The sequence below is a fragment of the Oncorhynchus nerka genome, linkage group LG15 (genome assembly GCF_034236695.1).
Source record: "Oncorhynchus nerka isolate Pitt River linkage group LG15, Oner_Uvic_2.0, whole genome shotgun sequence".
Taxonomy (NCBI): domain Eukaryota; kingdom Metazoa; phylum Chordata; class Actinopteri; order Salmoniformes; family Salmonidae; genus Oncorhynchus; species Oncorhynchus nerka.
This window is the reverse complement of record NC_088410.1, coordinates 22,577,915-22,599,093: the sequence shown is the minus strand read 5'-3', so window position 1 is coordinate 22,599,093 and position 21,179 is coordinate 22,577,915. Positions and strand designations below refer to the sequence as shown.

Below are 21,179 nucleotides of genomic sequence, written 5' to 3'. Positions count from 1 at the left end.
CCTTCAGGGAGCCATGGAAGAGAATAGAAAGGTGAACCATCACACAGTTGCAATGTTTTGTATAAACCGATGTATATATCGATATCGTATCGAACAAATGCAACTGATATCAATTTAGATTGTCCATATCGGTGCCCATCACTCTAAAAAAGACAGACAGAGCGTCAGTTTAGCCACTAATTTCGGTTTATGGTGTGTGCTTGCTGTTTGCCTTGCTCAATCATTTGTATTTATCTTCAAAGGATTGCTACAGTACACTTTTATCTCTATACCTAGATATTGCCATTCACAACTATTGTTTAGATTTATTAAATTAAACTATAGGATACTGTACATATGATCATTTTTGTTCTATTCAACTCTATTCAATTGTACAGTTCTATTCAATTCTACAGTGCTATTCAATTCTACAGTTCTATTCAATTCTACAGTGCTAATCAATTCTACAGTTCTATTCAATTCTACAATGCTATTCAATTCTGCAGTTCTTTTCAATTCTACAGTTCTATTCAATTCTACAGTGCTATTCAATTCTACAGTTCTATTCAATTCTACAGTGCTAATCAATTCTACAGTTCTATTCAATTCTACAATGCTATTCAATTCTGCAGTTCTTTTCAATTCTACAGTTCTATTTAACTCTATAGACTCAGTCTCCCGTTTTTCATGTCTCTTGTGATGCGGTTCACAGCAGCACTGAAGGAGGCGTGGACTTGAAAATGGCGTCAGAGTTTTGACTCTTAACCCCTTTTTGTTTCATGCTGGTTGAAGACCTAGCTAGCCATTAACTAGCTGACACCAGACACAAATGAAAGGGGAACTATACACTGAGTAGACAAAACTTTAGGAACACCTGCTCTTAGCCATTAACTAGCTAACACCAGACACAAATGAAAGGGGAACCATACACTGAGTAGACAAAACTTTAGGAACACCTGCTCTTAGCCTTTAACTAGCTAACACCAGACACAAATGAAAGGGGAACCATACACTGAGTAGACAAAACTTTAGGAACACCTGCTCTTAGCCATTAACTAGCTGACACCAGACACAAATGAAAGGGGAACCATACACTGAGTATACAAAACTTTAGGAACACCTGCTCTTAGCCATTAACTAGCTAACACCAGACACAAATGAAAGGGGAACCATACACTGAGTAGACAAAACTTTAGGAACACCTGCTCTTAGCCATTAACTAGCTGACACCAGACACAAATGAAAGGGGAACCATACACTGAGTTTGCTCTTAGCCATTAACTAGCTGAACCAGACACAAATGAAAGGGGAACCATACACTGAGTAGACAACTTTAGGAACACCTGCTGACACCAGACACAAAATGAAAGGGGAACTCTTAGCCATTAACTAGCTAACACCAGACACAAATGAAAGGGGAACCATACACTGAGTAGACAAAACTTTAGGAACACCTGCTCTTAGCCATTAACTAGCTGACACCAGACACAAATGAAAGGGGAACCATACACTGAGTAGACAAAACTTTAGGAACACCTGCTCTTAGCCATTAACTAGCTGACACCAGACACAAATGAAAGGGGAACCATACACTGAGTAGACAAAACATTAGGAACACCTGCTCTTAGCCATTAACTAGCTGACACCAGACACAAATGAAAGGGGAACCATACACTGAGTAGACAAAACTTTAGGAACACCTGCTCTTAGCCATTAACTAGCTAACACCAGACACAAATGAAAGGGGAACCATACACTGAGTAGACAAAACTTTAGGAACACCTGCTCTTAGCCATTAACTAGCTAACACCAGACACAAATGAAAGGGGAACCATACACTGAGTAGACAAAACTTTAGGAACACCTGCTCTTAGCCATAACTAGCTGACACCAGCCATTAACTAGCTGACACCAGACACAAATGAAAGGGGAACCATACACTGAGTAGACAAAACTTTAGGAACACCTGCTCTTAGTCATTAACTAGCTAACACCAGACACAAATGAAAGGGGAACCATACACTGAGTAGACAAAACTTTAGGAACACCTGCTCTTAGCCATTAACTAGGTGACACAAATAATTTAACATTTACATTTAGGTGACACCAGACACAAATGAAAGGGGAACCATACACTGAGTAGACACAACTTTAGGAACACCTGCTCTTAGCCATTAACTAGCTAACACCAGACACAAATGAAAGGGGAACCATACACTGAGTAGACAAAACTTTAGGAACACCTGCTCTTAGCCATTAACTAGCTAACACCAGACACAAATGAAAGGGGAACCATACACTGAGTAGACAAAACTTTAGGAACACCTGCTCTTAGCCATTAACTAGCTGACACTAGACACAAATGAAAGGGGAACCATACACTGAGTATACAAAACTTTAGGAACACCTGCTCTTTCCATGACATAGACCGACCAGGTGAATCCAGGTGACAGCTATGAGTCCTTACTGATGTCACCTGTTAAGTCCATTTCAAATCAGTGTAGATGAAGGGAAAGAGACAGGTTTTAAGCTTTGAGACCATTGAGACATGGATTGTATATGGGTTCCATGCAGAGGGAGAATGGGGCAAGACAAAATATTTAAGTCCCTTGATAAAAAAAAAAAGAATCAAATAACATTTTATTGGTCACATATATCGGTCGAACGTTTTAGAACACCTATTCATCCAAGGGTTTTTCTTTATTTAAAAAACGAATTGAGCACTTGTTGGCTGCTTTTCCTTCACTCTGCGGTCCGACTCATCCCAAACCATGGTTGAGGTCGGGGGATTGTGGAGGCCAGGTCCTCTGATGCAGCACTTCATCACTCTCATTCTTGGTCAAATAATCCTTACACAGCCTGGAGGTGTGTTGGGTCATTGGCCTGTTGAAAAACAAATGATAGTCCCACTAAACACAAACCAGATGGGATGGTGTTTGGCTGCAGAATGCTGTGGTAGCCATGCTGGTTAAGTGTGCTTTGAATTCTAAATAAATCACAGGCAGTGTCACCAGCAAAGCACCCCCACACCATAACACCTCCTCCTCCATGCCTTACGGTGGGAAATACACATGGGGAGATCATCCGTTCGCCCACACCACATCTCACAAAGACACGGTGGTTGGAACCAAAAATCTCCAATTTAGACTCCAGACCAAAGGACACATTTCCACTGGTCTAATGTCCATTGCTCGTGTTTCTTGGCCCAAGCAAGTCTCTTCTTCTTATTGGTGTCCTTTAGTAGTGGTTTCTTTGCAGAAATTCGACCATGAAGGCCTGATTCACACAGTCTCCTCTGAACAGTTGATGTTGAGATGTGTCTGTTACTTGAACTCTGTGAAGCATTTATTTGGGCTGCAATTTCTGAGGCTGGTAACTCTAATGAACTTATCCTCTGCAGCAGAAGTAACTCTGGGTCTTCCTTTCCTGTGGCGTTCCTCATGAGAGCCAGTTTCATCATAGCACTTAATGGTTTTTGCTACGGCACTTGAAGAAACTTTCAAAGTTCTTGAAATGTTCCGCATTGACTGACCTTTCTGTCTTAAAGTAATGATGGACTTTCATTTCTCTGTGCTTATTTGAGCTGTTCTTGCCATAATATGGACTTGGTCTTTTACCAAATAGGGCTATGTTCTGTATACCCCCACTACCTTGTCACAAAACAACTGACTGGCTCAAACGCATGAAGAAGGAACGAAATTCCACAAATTAACTTTTAAGAAGGCACACCTGTTAATTGAAATGCATTACAGGTGAATACCTCATGAAGCTGGTTGAGAGAATGCAAGAGTGTGCTAAGCTGTCATCAAGGCAAAGGGTGGCTATTTGAAAAATCGCAAATATAACATATTTTTTTATTTGTTTAACACTTTTTTGGTTACTACATGATTCCATATATGTTATTATTCTACAATGTAGAAAATAGTAAAAATAAAGAAAACCCTTGAATGAGTAGGTGTTTTATAACCTTTGACCGGTAGTGTCACACCCTGATCTGTTTCACCTGTCTTCGTGATTGTCTCCACCCCCCTCCAGGTGTCGCCTATCTTCCCCATTATCCCTTGTATATTTATACCTGTGTTCTCTGTTTGTGTTACCAGTTCGTCTTGTTCATCAAGTCAACCAGCACTTTTTTGTCTCAGCTCCTGCTTTTCCCAGTCTCACTTTTTCTCACCCTCCTGATTTTGACCCTTGTCTGTACTGACTCTGAGCCTGCCTGCCTGACCACTCCGCCTGAGCCTGCCTGCCGTCCTGTACCTTTGCCCCTCCTCTGGTTTATTGACCTCTGCCTACCGTCCTGTACCTTTGCCCCCCTCTGGTTTATTGACCTCTGCCTACCCTGAGTCTGCCTGCCGTCCGGTACCTTTGCCCCTCCTCTGGTTTATTGACCTCTGCCTACCCTGAGTCTGCCTGCCGTCCGGTACCTTTGCCCCTCCTCTGGTTTACTGACCTCTGCCTACCCTGAGTCTGCCTGCCGTCCGGTACCTTTGCCCCTCCTCTGGTTTACTGACCTCTGCCTACCCTGAGTCTGCCTGCCGTCCGGTACCTTTGCCCCTCCTCTGGTTTACTGACCTCTGCCTACCCTGAGTCTGCCTGCCGTCCTGTACCTTTGCCCCTCCTCTGGTTTATTGACCTCTGCCTACCGTCCTGTACCTTTGCCCCTCCTCTGGTTTATTGACCTCTGCCTACCCTGAGTCTGCCTGCCGTCCGGTACCTTTGCCCCTCCTCTGGTTTACTGACCTCTGCCTACCCTGAGTCTGCCTGCCGTCCGGTACCTTTGCCCCTCCTCTGGTTTATTGACCTCTGCCTACCGTCCTGTACCTTTGCCCCTCCTCTGGTTTATTGACCTCTGCCTACCCTGAGTCTGCCTGCCGTCCGGTACCTTTGCCCCTCCTCTGGTTTACTGACCTCTGCCTACCCTGAGTCTGCCTGCCGTCCGGTACCTTTGCCCCTCCTCTGGTTAATTGACCTCTGCCTACCCTGAGTCTGCCTGCCGTCCGGTACCTTTGCCCCTCCTCTGGTTTACTGACCTCTGCCTACCCTGAGTCTGCCTGCCGTCCGGTACCTTTGCCCCTCCTCTGGTTTATTGACCTCTGCCTACCGTCCTGTACCTTTGCCCCTCCTCTGGTTTATTGACCTCTGCCTACCCTGAGTCTGCCTGCCGTCCGGTACCTTTGCCCCTCCTCTGGTTTACTGACCTCTGCCTACCCTGAGTCTGCCTGCCGTCCGGTACCTTTGCCCCTCCTCTGGTTTACTGACCTCTGCCTACCCTGAGTCTGCCTGCCGTCCGGTACCTTTTTGTGGATGTAGCGGAATGCTTGTGTTCCTAGCTCCAACAGTGCAGTAATATCTAACAATTCACAACAATACACACAAATTTAAAAGTAAAATAATGGAATTAAGAAATATATAAATATTGGAATGAGCAAAGTGGCATAGACTAAAATACAGTAGAATAGAGTACGGTATATATGACCCGATCTAGGAAACTAGGCATATGTCGCAAGTCACGACTGCAAAGGAGAGCCTTTTGAACGTAAAATATACAGTGGGGCAAAAAAGTATTTAGTCAGCCACCAATTGTGCAAGTTCTCCCACTTAAAAAGATGAGAGAGGCCTGTAATTTTCATCATAGGTACACTTCAACTATGACAGACAAAATGAGAAAAAGAAATCCAGAAAATTACATTGTAGGATTTTTAATGAATTTATTTGCAAATTATGGTGGAAAATAAGTATTTGGTCAAAAACAAAAGTTAACTTACGAGCTGAGTTGGTTTAGCCACAGAGAAAGGCAGCAACCTTCCCTCTAGCCATGATTGGCTGAGATAATGAGTGGGCTGGACATGCAAAGAGATGAGTTTGGATTGGTCTGCAGTGTTGCATCTTGTGTCTATAAAATGAGCTGCTTGTATTGCGTAGATAATCCTTTCTACTACAGTTTTTATATATACATATAACGTTAGCCATGGACAACTGAAAATATGTTGCTACTGCTCTCAATAACATTGCTGCCTTGAATTTATCCATAAAGGTCAGTGGGAAAAAGTTGTGATGGACTACTTTCTGGATCATGATCGTGCCATGCAATGCTGACTCTCTCTCACTCTGAAAATGACACGTTTTGAAATCAGTGGAACACAACGAGCCAAACAACCTGTGCAAACTAAATGGAAACAACACAGAATGTCTGATTAAAGGGGTTGCAGTCTGCCGTGTTCATCTATGTATACAGGTAAGAATCTAGCTACACATTCAGATATTACAGTTGAAGTCAGAAGTTTTCAGACACCTTAGCCAAGTACATTTAAACTCAGTTGTCCAACTTTCCTGACATTTAATCCTAGTAGAAATTCCCTGTCTTAGGTCAGTTAGGATCACCACTTTATTTTAAGAATGTGAAATGTCAGAATAATAGTAGAGAGAATCATTTGTTTCAGCTTTTATTTCTTTCATCACATTCCCAGTGGGTTTAAAGTTTACATACACTCAATTAGTATTTGGTAGCATTGCCTTTAAATGGTTTAACTTGGGTCAAACGTTTCGAGTAGCCTTCCACAAGCGTCCCACAATAAGTTGGGTGAATTTTGGCCCATTCCTCCTGACAGAGCTGGTATAACTGTGTCATGTTTGTAGGCCTTCTTGCTCGCATACACTTTTTCAGTTCTGCCCACAAATGCTCTATTGGATTGAGGTCAGGGCTTTGTGATGGCCACTCCAATACCTTGACTTTGTTGTCCTTAAGCCATTTTGCCACAACTTTGGAAGTATGCCTGGGGTCATTGTCCAGTTGGAAAACCCATTTGCGACCAAGCTTTAACTGCCTGACTGATGTCTTGAGATGTTGCTTCAATATATCCACATAATTTGTCTCCATGTGCAGTTGCAAACCGTAGTCTGGCTTTTTTTCTGGCGGTTTGGAGCAGTGGCTTCTTCCTTTCTGAGCGGCCTTTCAGGTTATGTCGATATAGGACTTGTTTTACTGTGGATATAGATACTGTTGTACCTATTTCCTCCAGCATCTTCACAAGGTCCTTTGCTGTTGTTCTGGGATTGATTTGCACTTTCCGCACCAAAGTACATTCATCTCTAGGAGACAGAACTGCAATGCTGAACTGCAATGCTGCTGGGTTTTTAATGCTCAACCGTTTCCGTGTGTATCAAGAACGGTCCACCACCCAAAGGACATCCAGCCAACTTGACACAACTGTGGAAAGCATTGGAGTCAACATGAGCCAGGATCTCTGTGGAACGCTGTCAACACCTTGTAGAGTCCATGTCCTGATGAAATGAGGCTCATCTGAGGGCAAAAAATGTTTTGTACACTCGGTGTATAAGTGTCTTTGCCATAGATGAATAGCGTAAACTTTACATTTGATTTGCTGACATCCTACAGCAGTGGTTGGAACCGGTTCAGGGAACAGAACCAAAAACCGGAAAATAAAACGTTTTCAAGGAACAGAAGCGGAACCTGGAACGAAAGTGATCCATACTGTTTAAAAGCATGAGAACCAGTTAATAAGGTTATTTAAAGTTGTCCCACAACAAATCGCAACAAAGCGCCTATGCAAAGCCCTCACTTTATCATTCAGAAACATATTTCAGTGTCTGAAAATCTTTACCTGTGCGTGTTTAGGATACCTGCCCCTCCCCCCTCCGAAGCATAGGCTACTGTACTGATGTTACAAGCTTGATTCAGAAGATAGGTGGGGAAATAATTTTGATGCCAACCCCTACCCTACAGTCACATTTTGACACATGTTGAGCTATATAAACCACGCCCCTTTGCAAAAATGCCTTCTCCGATATTGGTTACAAGGCGGTACTTATTAAAAATAGGTAAGAGAATATAATTTTACCATTGGTCTATTAAAATAGGAGTTAAGGTGATATCACATTGTTCCCTTGATTATGACTCCAGTAATTGACATAGGGGAGGAGACCAGTAACTTTATGATCCAGATTTATGAATGTACATAGAAGCAACAGTCATTTCTTGTACTTTGGTCATCATGCTTTGATCTGGTTTCCTTCAAATATCATCAAATTTCATGAAAAACATGATTTTGACTGTTCATGACCTTTAAACTAGCCAAGACCAGCAACATGAACAAACAGACTCTACGGGTGAAAGTAGTGAGTGAAGTTACTAAACAGACTATTGTAAACAAATGACATGTCTTACCTGTGGTGAGATGTTACACACACACATAGGTACCTGTAGGCTTCTTAGACAGTGGGTCCCCACAATTTCCCAGTCTTCCACTCTGATTTGCCTGAAGACACAGGGCTCTTCTCACAGACTCCATTTCCTTCAGATTTTTGTACTTTGAACAACACAGCAGCTTTATGTCATTTTTGTTATTTCTATATAACAGAAAATCAACCACAACGTTGATTATTTTACACTGGGGTGTCAATGAGAAAGAATCTTTCTTAACCCCAATTTGTTGGAATTGCTTATTATTATGTGAATATTGATTCAAAGTATTCAATTATAGAGGTATTTTCAATTATACAATTATATTCAATTGTACAGTTATATTCAACTCTATTCAAGTTTACTTTACTATTCGAGTTTTATTCAATTCTAAATTTCTATTGAACTATATTAAATAATACTGTTGTATTCAGTTCAACAGTTATATTCAATTATGTAGTTATATTCCACACTATTCAATTACACTATTCAATTCAACAATTCGATTCAACTCTATTAAATTCTTCAGGTCTATTAAATTCTGCAGTTCTATTCAACTCTATTAAATTATTCTGTTCTTTCAATTTAACAGTTCAATTATACAGTTCTATTAAATTATATTAAATTATACGATTCTATTCAATTATACATTTCTATTCCATTATACAGCTCTAGTCAACACTATTCAGTTATGAATTTCTATTCAATTATACAGTTATATTAAATTATACAGTTCTGTTAAACTGTATTCCATTATAGAGTTCTATTAAACTTTATTCAATTATAGAGGTCTATTAAACTTTATTCAATTATAGAGTTCTATTAAACTTTATTCAATTATAGAGGTCTATTAAACTTTATTCCATTATAGAGTTCTATTAAACTTTATTCCATTATAGAGTTCTATTAAACTTTATTCAATTATAGAGTTCTATTAAACTTTATTCCATTATAGAGTTCTATTAAACTGTATTCAATTATAGAGGTCTATTAAACTTTATTCCATTATAGAGTTCTGTTAAACTTTATTCCATTATAGAGTTCTATTAAACTTTATTCAATTATAGAGTTCTATTAAACTTTATTCAATTATAGAGGTCTATTAAACTGTATTCAATTATAGAGTTCTATTAAACTTTATTCAAGTGTTGTACTAGATTCCACAGTGACACATTTTTTATTAAATTCTATAGTGACGAATGGCCTGTTTTCCAAATGGCACCCGATTTCCCTATATAGTGCACTACTTTTGACAAGGCCCATATGGCTCTGATTAAAAGTAGTGTATTATACTGTACATGGAAATAGGGTGCCATTTGGAACCCATCCATGTTCTATTCAGATCTATAGTGACAGGTGACCTCCGGGACCGATGGTTTGGGTGGCTCTGTGATGTTGGTTGATGTCCCAGGTGAACCTTAGAGGCAGGTCCTTCATCTTCTCATCAAACACCTGGTCAAAGTGTTCACTCTGGGCCACCGTCAACGAGTTCTTCCAGTCTCCTATGGTACCTGTGCAACACACACACACACACACACACACACACACACACACACACACACACACACACACACACACACACACACACACACACACGAGTCAAAGCGATACAAAACAAGTGCTGATCTAGGATCAGGGCCCGTAATTATAAAGCCTCTCACAGCAGGAGTGCTGATCTAGGATCAGGGCCCGTAATTATAAAGCCTCTCACAGTAAGAGTGCTGATCTAGGATCAGGGCCCGTAATTATAAAGCCTCTCACAGCAGGAGTGCTGATCTAGGATCAGGGAGCGTAATTATAAAGTTTCTCACAGTAGGAGTGCTGATCTAGGATTAGGACCCACCTGTCCATATTGTCTTATCAATTATGATCTAAAAGGGAAAACTGATCCTTTATCAGCACTCCTACTGTAACTATTTTTGTGTGTGTATGTATGTGTGCATATGTGTGTTTGCTCATGTGTGTGTGCGTATGTATGTTTGCTCATGTGTGTGTGCGTATGTGTGTTTTCTCATGTGTGTGTGCGTATGTATGTTTGCTCATGTGTGTGTGCGTATGTATGTTTGCTCATGTGTGTGTGCGTGCGTGTGTGTGTACCTTTCCGTAGGAAGTGTCCTTTCTCCAGAACGAGCACGTCTTTGGGCAGAAACTCATAGTTGGCTTTTGGATCCTTTTTCATGTTCTTGAACCTGTCAATCAATCAATCAATCATGAATTATCAGACAGATCATATTATATTAGTCCTCATTGAGGCTGTTCACACAATATACAGTCAAAAAGACAGGATAGAGCACATAAACAACAGGTTCCAACCTGGCCTTCTCAACAATGCGGTCGATGGCCGTGGGGGTCAGGTCCTTCCCAAGGAAATCACAGATATCCACCACCACTGATCTCAGGTCCTGAGATCACAACTCCTGCAGCTCTGTCGCACGCTGGGTATGTACATAGTCAACGGTAGGCTTCGAGGGGACTCCTATGGTAGGTACACCTATAGCTCATCTCTTGGCAGTAGTACTGTAGACTACTTTATCACTGACCTCAACCCAGAATCTCTCAGAGCGTTCACAGTCAGCCCACTGACACCCCTATCAGACCACAGCAAAATCACAGTCTACTTAAACAGAGCAATACTCAATCATGAGGCATCAAAGCCAAAGGAACTGAGTAACATTAAGAAATGCTATAGATGGAAGGAATGCAGTTTGGAAACCTACCAAAAACTATTAGGCAACAACAAATTCAATCCCTTTTAGACAATTTCCTGGGTAAAACGTTCCACTGTAATAGTGAAGGTGTAAACTTGGCAGTAGAAAATCTTAACAGTATATTTGACCTCTCAGCTTCCCTATCAAATCTAAAAATCTCAAATAGAAAACCGAAGAAAATTAACAATAATGACAAATGGTTTGATGAAGAATGCAAAATCTAAGAAAGAAATTGAGAAACCTGTCCAACCAAAAACATAGAGACCCGGAAAACCTGAGTCTACGCCTTCACTATGGTGAATCACTAAAACAATACAGAAATACACTACGGAAAAGAAGGAACAGCACGTCAGAAATCAGCTCAATGCAATTGAAGAATCCATAGACTCTAACCACTTCTGGGAAAATTGGAAAACACTAAACAAACAACAACACGAAGAATTATCTATCCAAAATGGAGATGTATGGGTAAACCACTTCTCCAATATTTTTGGTTCTATAACAAAGAACAAAGAGCAAAAACATATACATGATCAAATACAGATCTTAGAATCAACTATTAAAGACTACCAGAACCCACTGGATTCTCCAATTACATTGAATGAGTTACAGGACAAAATAAAAACCCTTCAACCCAAAAAGGCCTGTGGTGTCGATGGTATCCTCAATGAAATGATCAAATATACAGACAACAAATTCCAATTGGCTATACTAAAACTCTTTAACATCATACTTAGCTCTGGCATCTTCCCCAATATTTGGAACCAAGGACTGATCACCCAAATTCACAAAAGTGGAGACAAATTTGACCCCAATAACTACCGTGGAATATGTGTCAACAGTAACCTTGGGAAAATCCTCTGCATTATTATTAACAGCAGACTCGTACATTTCCTCAATGAAAACAATGTACTGAGCAAATGTCAAATTGGCTTTTTACCAAATTACCGTACAACAGACCATGTATTCACCCTGCACACCCTAATTGACAACCAAACAAACCAAAACAAAGGCAAAGTCTTCTCATGCTTTGTTGATTTCAAAAAAGCCTTCGACTCAATCTGGCATGAGGGTCTGCTATACAAACTGATGGAAAGTGGTGTTGGGGGTAAAACATACGACATTATAAAATCCATGTACACAAACAACAAGTGTGCGGTTAAAATTGGCAAAAAACACACACATTTCTTCACACATGGTCGTGGGGTTAGACAGGGATGCAGCTTAAGCCCCACCCTCTTCAACATATATATCAACGAATTGGCGCGGGCACTAGAAAAGTCTGCAGCACCCGGCCTCCCCCTGCTAGAATCCGAAGACAAATGTCTGCTGTTTGCTGATGATCTGGTGCTTCTGTCACCGACCAAGGAGGGCCTACAGCAGCACCTAGATCTTATGCACAGATTCTGTCAGACCTGGGCCCTGACAGTAAATTTCAGTAGACCAAAATAATGGTGTTCCAAAAAAGGTCCAGTCACCAGGACCACAAATACAAATTCCATCTAGACACTGTTGCCCTAGAGCACACAAAAAACTATACATACCTTGGCCTAAACATCAGCGCCACAGGTAACTTCCACAAAGTTGTGAACGATCTGAGAGACAAGGCAAGAAGGGCATTCTATGCCATCAAAAGAAACATACATTTCAACATACCAATTAGGATTTGGCTAAAAATACTTGAATCAGTCATAGAGCCCATTGCCCTTTATGGTTGTGAGGTCTGGGGTCCGCTCACCAACCAAGACTTCACAAAATGGGACAAACACCAAATTGAGACTCTACACGCAGAATTCTGCAAAAATATCCTCCGTGTACAACGTAAAACACCAAATAATGCATGCAGAGCAGAATTAGGCCGATACCCACTAATTATCAAAATCCAGAAAAGAGCCGTTAAATTCTACAACCACCTAAAAGGAAGCGATTCACAAACCTTCCATAACAAAGCCATCACCTACAGAGAGATGAACCTGGAGAAGAGTCCCTAAGCAAGCTGGTCCTGGGGCTCTGTTCACAAACACAAACACACCCTACAGAGCCCCAGGACAACAGCACAATTAGACCCAACCAAATCATGAGAAAACAAAAAGATAATTACTTAACACATTGGAAAGAATTAACAAAAAACAGAGCAAACTAGAATGCTATTTGGCCCTACACAGAGAGTACACAGCGGCAGAATACCTGACCACTGTGACTGACCCAAAATTAAGGAAAGCTTTGACTATGTACAGACTCAGTGAGCATAGCCTTGCTATTGAGAAAAGGCCGTAGGCAGACATGGCTCTCAAGAGAAGACAGGCTATGTGCTCACTGCCCACAAAATGAGGTGGAAACTGAGCTGCACTTCCTAACCTCCTGCCCAATGTATGACCATATTAGAGAGACATATTTCCCCCAGATTACACAGATCCACAAAGAATTCGAAAACAAATCCAATTTTGAAAAACTCCCATATCTTTTGGGTGAAATTCCACAGTGTGCCATCACAGCAGCAATATTTGTGACCTGTTGCCATGAGAAAAGGGCAACCAGTGAAGAACAAACACCATTGTAAATACAACCCATATTTTTGCTTATTCATTTTATCTTGTGTCCTTTAACTATTTGTACATTGTATATATATATATATATAATATGACATTTGTAATGTCTTTACTGTTTTGAAACTTCTGTATGTGTAATGTTTACTGTTAATTTTTGTTGTTTTTCACTTTATATATTCACTTTGTATGTTGTCTACCTCACTTGCTTTGGCAATGTTAACACATGTTTCCCATGCCAATAAAGCCCTTGAATTGAATTGAATTGAATTGAATTGAGAGTGGGGGGGAGAGAGAGGAGGGAGAGAGAGAGAGGAGGGAGAGAGCGAGAGAGCGAGAGAGCGAGAGAGCGAGAGAAAGAAAGAAAGAAAGAAAGAAAGAAAGAGAGAGAGAGAGAGGGAGAGAGATGGGTGAAGAGAGAGAGAGAGAGAGAGAGAGAGAGAGAGATGGGTGGGTGGGTGGGTGGGTGGGTGAAGATAGAGTAAGAGAGAGATGGGTGGGTGGGTGAAGATAGAGAGAGAAAGAGAGAGAGAGAGAGAGAGGGGGAGAGGGGAGAGGGATGGGTGAAGAGAGAAAGAGAGAGAGGGAGACATTGGGTAGTTGCCCTGTATGTCATACAGTTTTACAAGTGTTTCTCAGAGAGAGAGAGAGAGAGAGAGAGAGAGAGAGAGAGAGAGAGAGAAACAGACCGACAAGGAAGCAGACAGACTGCTTGAGTCTGCTTCCCAAATAGCCCCCTATTCCCTACTTAATGCACTACTGTTGACAAGAGGGCCCTGGATTCCATTTAAGATGCAGAAAACCCTTTACTGTACCTTGATCATGTCCTCGTACTTGACAAAGAGAATGTCATACTGCTCTCTCTTGGTGTACCACTCACGGATGTGATCAAACCACGATCCACCCACCACTGTCAACAACACACAGACACATACGCTATTGGACAGGACTTAAAACGTCTTCAACAGTGGCTAACTTTATCCCCCAAAAAACATATAGAAAAAGAGATCATGCGTACAAAACATATTCTTGTTTATGCACATATCAACTGTGTAAAAGTTACAAAAGTGTACAGAGTAAGGAGCAGTTGATGTTACACAGTACACTTTACAGCACACAGTACACTTTACAGCACACGGTACGCTTTACAGCACACAGTACACTTTACAGCACACGGTACACTTTACAGCACACAGTACACTTTACAGCACACGGTACACTTTACAGCACACGGTACACTTTACAGCACACGGTACACTTCACAGCACACGGTACACTATACAGCACACACGGTACACTATACAGCACACAGTACACTTTACAGCACACGGTACACTATACAGCACACGGTACACTATACATCACACGGTACACTATACAGCACACGGTACACTATACAGCACACGTACACTTTACAGCACACGGTACACTTTACAGCACACGGTACACTTTACATCACACGGTACACTTTACAGCACACGGTACACTTTACAGCACACGGTACACTTTACAGCACACGGTACACTTTACAGCACACGGTACACTTTACAGCACACGGTACTGCAACACGTTTCCACCTTACTTTTCCCTGTCGTGTACTGCTATGTGACATGTTTTGTTGGGTTCCAATTTGAAATCTACTTCCTGTCACTATGTAAGAACGTATTGATTACGCTACATGTATGATAACTGTATGTGTTTAGGGTGTCATTGGAGGGTGAACAAGGAACTGTGCATTGAAAGTTACCGAGAGAGACAAGGAGGAGTTTGTGTCTGTTCAAACATGGCATTGTCGGTTCAGTCTGTTCAAACATGTCATCGTTAATAGATAAAGAAGGGAGGGGAAGGGAAAGGTGCTGAATAGGCAGGCAGCCTAAGGTACTAGGGAGGAGTGAGGAATTTGGCTCAAGGTCAAGTCAACGGATGAAGTGAGAAGAAACCGGAAAGCTGGACACAAGCATGAGGAGGTGTACAGAGCCTTCATTTGTGTGGATCCCAGCGGAAAGTCAGGATAAGGGAGAGTGGGAACACCAGTCAACATGCAACCTGAGGGGGGAAGGCTGGACACAAGCATGAGGAGGTGTACAGAGCCTTCATTTGTGTGGATCCCAGCGGAAAGTCAGGATAAGGGAGAGTGGGAACACCAGTCAACATGCAGCCTGAGGAGGGGAGGCTGGACACAAGCATGAGGAGGTGTACAGAGCCTTCATTTGTGTGGATCCCAACGGAAAGTCAGGATAAGGGAGAGTGGGAACACCAGTCAACATGCAGCCTGAGGAGGGGAGGCTGGACACAAGCATGAGGAGGTGTACAGAGCCTTCATTTGTGTGGATCCCAGCGGAAAGTCAGGATAAGGGAGAGTGGGAACACCAGTCAACATGCAACCTGAGGGGGGAAGGCTGGACACAAGCATGAGGAGGTGTACAGAGCCTTCATTTTGTGTGGATCCCAGCGGAAAGTCAGGATAAGGGAGAGTGGGAACACCAGTCAACATGCAGCCTGAGGGGGGAAGGCTGGACACAAGCATGAGGAGGTGTACAGAGCCTTCATTTGTGTGGATCCCAGCGGAAAGTCAGGATAAGGGAGAGTGGGAACACCAGTCAACATGCAGCCTGAGGGGGGGGAGGCTGGACACAAGCATGAGGAGGTGTACAGAGCCTTCATTTGTGTGGATCCCAGCGGAAAGTCAGGTTAAGGGAGAGTGGGAACACCAGTCAACATGCAGCCTGAGGGGGGAAGGCTGGACACAAGCATGAGGAGGTGTACAGAGCCTTCATTTTGTGTGGATCCCAGCGGAAAGTCAGGATAAGGGAGAGTGGGAACACCAGTCAACATGCAACCTGAGGGGGGAAGGCTGGACACAAGCATGAGGAGGTGTACAGAGCCTTCATTTGTGTGGATCCCAGCGGAAAGTCAGGTTAAGGGAGAGTGGGAACACCAGTCAACATGCAGCCTGAGGGGGGAGGCTGGACACAAGCATGAGGAGGTGTACAGAGCCTTCATTTTGTGTGGATCCCAGCGGAAAATCAGGATAAGGGAGAGTGGGAACACCAGTCAACATGCAACCTGAGGGGGGAAGGCTGGACACAAGCATGAGGAGGTGTACAGAGCCTTCATTTGTGTGGATCCCAGCGGAAAGTCAGGATAAGGGAGAGTGGGAACACCAGTCAACATGCAGCCTGAGGGGGGAAGGCTGGACACAAGCATGAGGAGGTGTACAGAGCCTTCATTTTGTGTGGATCCCAGCGGAAAGTCAGGTTAAGGGAGAGTGGGAACACCAGTCAACATGCAACCTGAGGGGGGAAGGCTGGACACAAGCGTGAGGAGGTGTACAGAGCCTTCATTTTGTGTGGATCCCAGCGGAAAGTCAGGATAAGGGAGAGTGGGAACACCAGTCAACATGCAACCTGAGGGGGGAAGGCTGGACACAAGCATGAGGAGGTGTACAGAGCCTTCATTTGTGTGGATCCCAGCGGAAAATCAGGATAAGGGAGAGTGGGAACACCAGTCAACATGCAACCTGAGGGGGGAAGGCTGGACACAAGCATGAGGAGGTGTACAGAGCCTTCATTTGTGTGGATCCCAGCGGAAAGTCAGGATAAGGGATAGTGGGAATCGTCATGTTGTTAAACTTTGAGTTGAACTATTTAATAATCATTTCAATATGTTGTGTTCTCTCTCTTTCCTAGTTTTCTTTTCTACTATCACTCTCTTAGGAACCCGAAAGAGGAAGAGAACGGGACAACAGAAATGTAATTATCGGTTGTATGTAGGAGGAACAATGAAAGATGGGGGGGAATTACGAGGGTGATTGGTGTGGTTATAACGATGGTAAGAGGGATTTAAAGCCTTGGGTGTAGACTAAACACAATATACACACAGAGGCCATAGGCCTCGGAGGCGTGAACATATTAATCAAGTGTGAAAATATGAATCACGTTTTCTTTTTATACTAATCATGTTCTCGTTTCTTTTTATACTAATCATGTTCTCGTTTCTGTTTTATTTCGAAGTAATTTCACAGTTTATTTCATGTTGAACAGTATGGAGTCACGATTCAAACAAGAGGAGACTGTTGTGTGCCAATTTGAAATGGACTTATTCCTGTCGCTGTATAAGCCCATATTGATGACCTGTATAATAACTGTACGTTGTAGTGTCAGTGGAGGGTGAACAAGGGACTGTGGTGGAAAGTTACTGAGAGAGAGGAGGAGGAGTTTAGAACCTTTCTGTTTGTTCAAACATGTCACTGTTATATTATAATATCCCAAGTAGGGAGGCAAAGGGTTATTACTGTTTGTTAATAAGAAGCTAACAATATAATTACAACTTTTGTCGTAATGACCTATAAGGAAAACACATCACAATAACTTACTTTTCCCTGTCAGGTACTGGTCGAAGAATTCCTGGAAGCTGCTGGGTGTCTCCAGCTTGCTCCACACATCACAATAACTTACTTTTCCCTGTCAGGTACTGGTCGAAGAAATCCTGGAAGCTGCTGGGTGTCTCCAGCTTGCTCCACACGTCACAATAACTTACTTTTCCCTGTCAGGTACTGGTCGAAGAAATCCTGGAAGCTGCTGGGTGTCTCCAGCTTGCTCCACACGTCACAATAACTTACTTTTCCCTGTCAGGTACTGGTCGAAGAAATCCTGGAAGCTGCTGGGTGTCTCCAGCTTGCTCCACACGTGACAGAAGTGATAGTAGGACACCATGTTGTCCTTCGGGTTTCTCATCACGTACACAATCTGAACACCACAAAGGAAGAGGAGGAAGAAGAAGATTACTTTATTGTAACTTGTCACAGATACACTGGGAAGTCCTCTTTTTCCTTTGTCCCAACCCCCTTTGGTGGGCGGGCTTTACCCGTTTTCTGGTCATTCTAGGCTTGGTGGTTGTACCTTGGGTCTCTTGGTGTTCAGGCTGGCGGGCAGCAGGTTTGGAGGCAGGTGGGAGATGAAGAGTCTAGGTGCGGGGCGCGGGCGCTCGGGGCGGGTGTCTGGGTACTCGAGCCAGGGCATCTTCTCCAGGTTGGTGGAGCTCTGGTCGGTGCCACTACTCTCAGGGTAGGCCGCCTCCACCACCTGGACCAGGATCTGCTGGGTCCATATCGTACCTACACACACACACACACACACACACACACACACACACACACACACACACACACACACACACACACACACACACACACACACACACACACACACACACACACACACACACACACACACACATATACATATACACACACACATATACACACACACACACATATACACACATATACACACACACATATACACACATGCACACACACACACACACACACATATACACACATGCACACACACGCACACACACACACACATATACACACATGCACACACACACACACACATATACACACATATACACACACACATATACACACATGCACACACACACACACATATACACACATATACACACACACATATACACACATGCACACACACACACACACATATACACACATATACACACACACATATGCACACATGCACACACACACACATATACACACATATACACACACACATATACACACATGCACACACACACATATACACACATGCACACACACACATATACACACATGCACACACACACACACATATACACACATGCACACACACACACACACATATACACACATGCACACACACACACACATATACACACATGCACACACACACACACACACACATATACACACATGCACACACACACACACACATATACACACATGCACACACACACACACATATACACACATGCACACACACACACACACACACACATATACACACATGCACACACACACACACACATACACACATGCACACACACACACACACATATACACACACGCACACACACACACACACACATATACACACATGCACACACACACACACATATACACACATGCACACACACACACACACACACACACACACATATACACACATACACACACACACACACACACACACACACACACACACACACACACACACACACACACACACACACACACACACACACACACACACATATACACACATGCACACACACACATATACACACATGCACACACACACACACATATACACACATGCACACACACACACACATATACACACATGCACACACACACACACACATATACACACATGCACACACACACACACATATACACACATATACACACACACACAGAGGAAAGTGATTGCACTACGCCCTATATTGAGGGGTTTATATAGTATTATGTGATAATTGATGTGGAAGCTGCAGCCCTTTAACTTCCAAGACAAATGTCCTTTCATGGAAAATAAAGTTATGTTTATTATACACACATCTTTATTGTCCCAAGTGGGACATTAGTGGTGCAGTCAGGGTAAAACAACATTAAAAACAATAACCACCATCTCATTTTTGTAAAATTCTATAAATGTTTATTTTACATAGAAAGTGTGGTGCAGATTGAGTAGATCAGTGGGAGGAAATCCCAGTTAATCCATTGTTGGATTTGAATTTAATTGAGCAAAATGTGACACCTCTGAAAAGGGTACGAGGACTTTCACTAAGCGATCGGTGAATCTCAAACCAACCCCTTGCTCTTACCAACAATATCACATGCTGAGAGGAAACCCATAGGGTGACTTCCAAAGAGAGGCGAGGGTATCAATAAACCCATCAACTTTGGAACACACTTGTGACTTGCATGATGCAATTTTGTTCCACATTTAAGTAATTAAACAAACATGGAATTCAAATGAACAAGTTCCCCCTGTCATTTTACAAGATAAAAACCCCCGTAATAGATTACATTTTAATTTGGGAGGTGTTTCATTTATTACTGTACATGTAACCGGTCTGTAACGAAAAATATGTGGCAAAAGCTTCGGCTGGTGAATCTCTCTATTGTTTTTATCATCATTTTTACAACACCAAACACACACAAACTCACCTGATTTGGGTAGAAGACGAGGAAAATGTCAGTTTCTTGAATCTCAAAGCTCTGGAGGGGGTCGATGTACTGGGGGTCGGTCTCTCCCACGGTAAAGTTGTACCCTCTGTGTGTGAACAGGTAGGGACTCAGGTCCAGCCCTTCCACTGATGGCAGAGAGGTGTGGTCCGGAGAGTGAAACATGACGACAGTTGGCTAGACAATGGTGAGGAATGAGAGCAGCAGAATCTGTTATATCCAGGTCTTTCTACTCTTTAGGTTGGAGGAGGAGGAGAAAAGAGGAGGAGGAGAAAAGAGGAGGGATAGAAGGACGTTTACAGGTCTGTCTACACTTCAGGTTGGAGGAGGAGGAGAAAAGAGGAGGAGGAGAAAAGAGGAGGGATAGAAGGATGCTTACAGGTCTGTCTACACTTCAGGTTGGAGGAGGAGGAGAAAAGAGGAGGGATAGAAGGACGTTTATAGGTCTGTCTACACTTCAGGTTGGAGGAGGAGTAGAAAAGAGGAGGGATAGAAGGACGTTTATAGGTCTGTCTACACTTCAGGTTGGAGGAGGAGGAGAAAAGAGGAGGGTAGAAGGACGTTTATAGGTCTGTCTACACTTCAGGTTGGAGGAGGAGGAGAAAAGAGGAGGGATAAAGGACGGGTCTGTCTACACTTCAGGTTGGAGGAGGATTAGAAAAGAGGAGGGATAGAAGGACGTTTATAGGTCTGTCTACACTTCAGGTTGGAGG

General features: G+C 42.8%; 1 protein-coding gene across 1 annotated transcript; it reads right to left on the bottom strand.

The window, feature by feature from the left end:
* Positions 1-9,291: 9,291 nt before the first annotated feature.
* On the bottom strand, positions 9,292-20,633 carry LOC135560141 (amine sulfotransferase-like). Its single transcript, XM_065001302.1, has 7 exons — positions 20,430-20,633; positions 18,335-18,549; positions 18,055-18,181; positions 14,249-14,343; positions 10,493-10,581; positions 10,277-10,368; positions 9,292-9,690 (listed from the first exon to the last, which is right to left on the bottom strand). Exons 1-7 carry the CDS (start codon positions 20,629-20,631, stop codon positions 9,524-9,526), a joined length of 987 nt encoding a protein of 328 aa, XP_064857374.1. The 5' UTR covers positions 20,632-20,633; the 3' UTR covers positions 9,292-9,523.
* Positions 20,634-21,179: the final 546 nt, after the last annotated feature.

Coding starts and splice junctions, on each gene's coding strand:
- LOC135560141 (XM_065001302.1), bottom strand. CDS start 20,631: ATGTTTCACTCTCCGGACCACACCTCTCTGCCATCAGTGGAAGGGCTG. Junction 18,550..20,429: donor GGTGAGTTTGTGTGTGTTTG/GTGTTGTAAAAA, acceptor GTGTGTGTGTAG/GTACGATATGGACCCAGCAG. Junction 9,691..10,276: donor AGGACACTTCCTACGGAAAG/GTACACACACAC, acceptor TGTGTTGCACAG/GTACCATAGGAGACTGGAAG.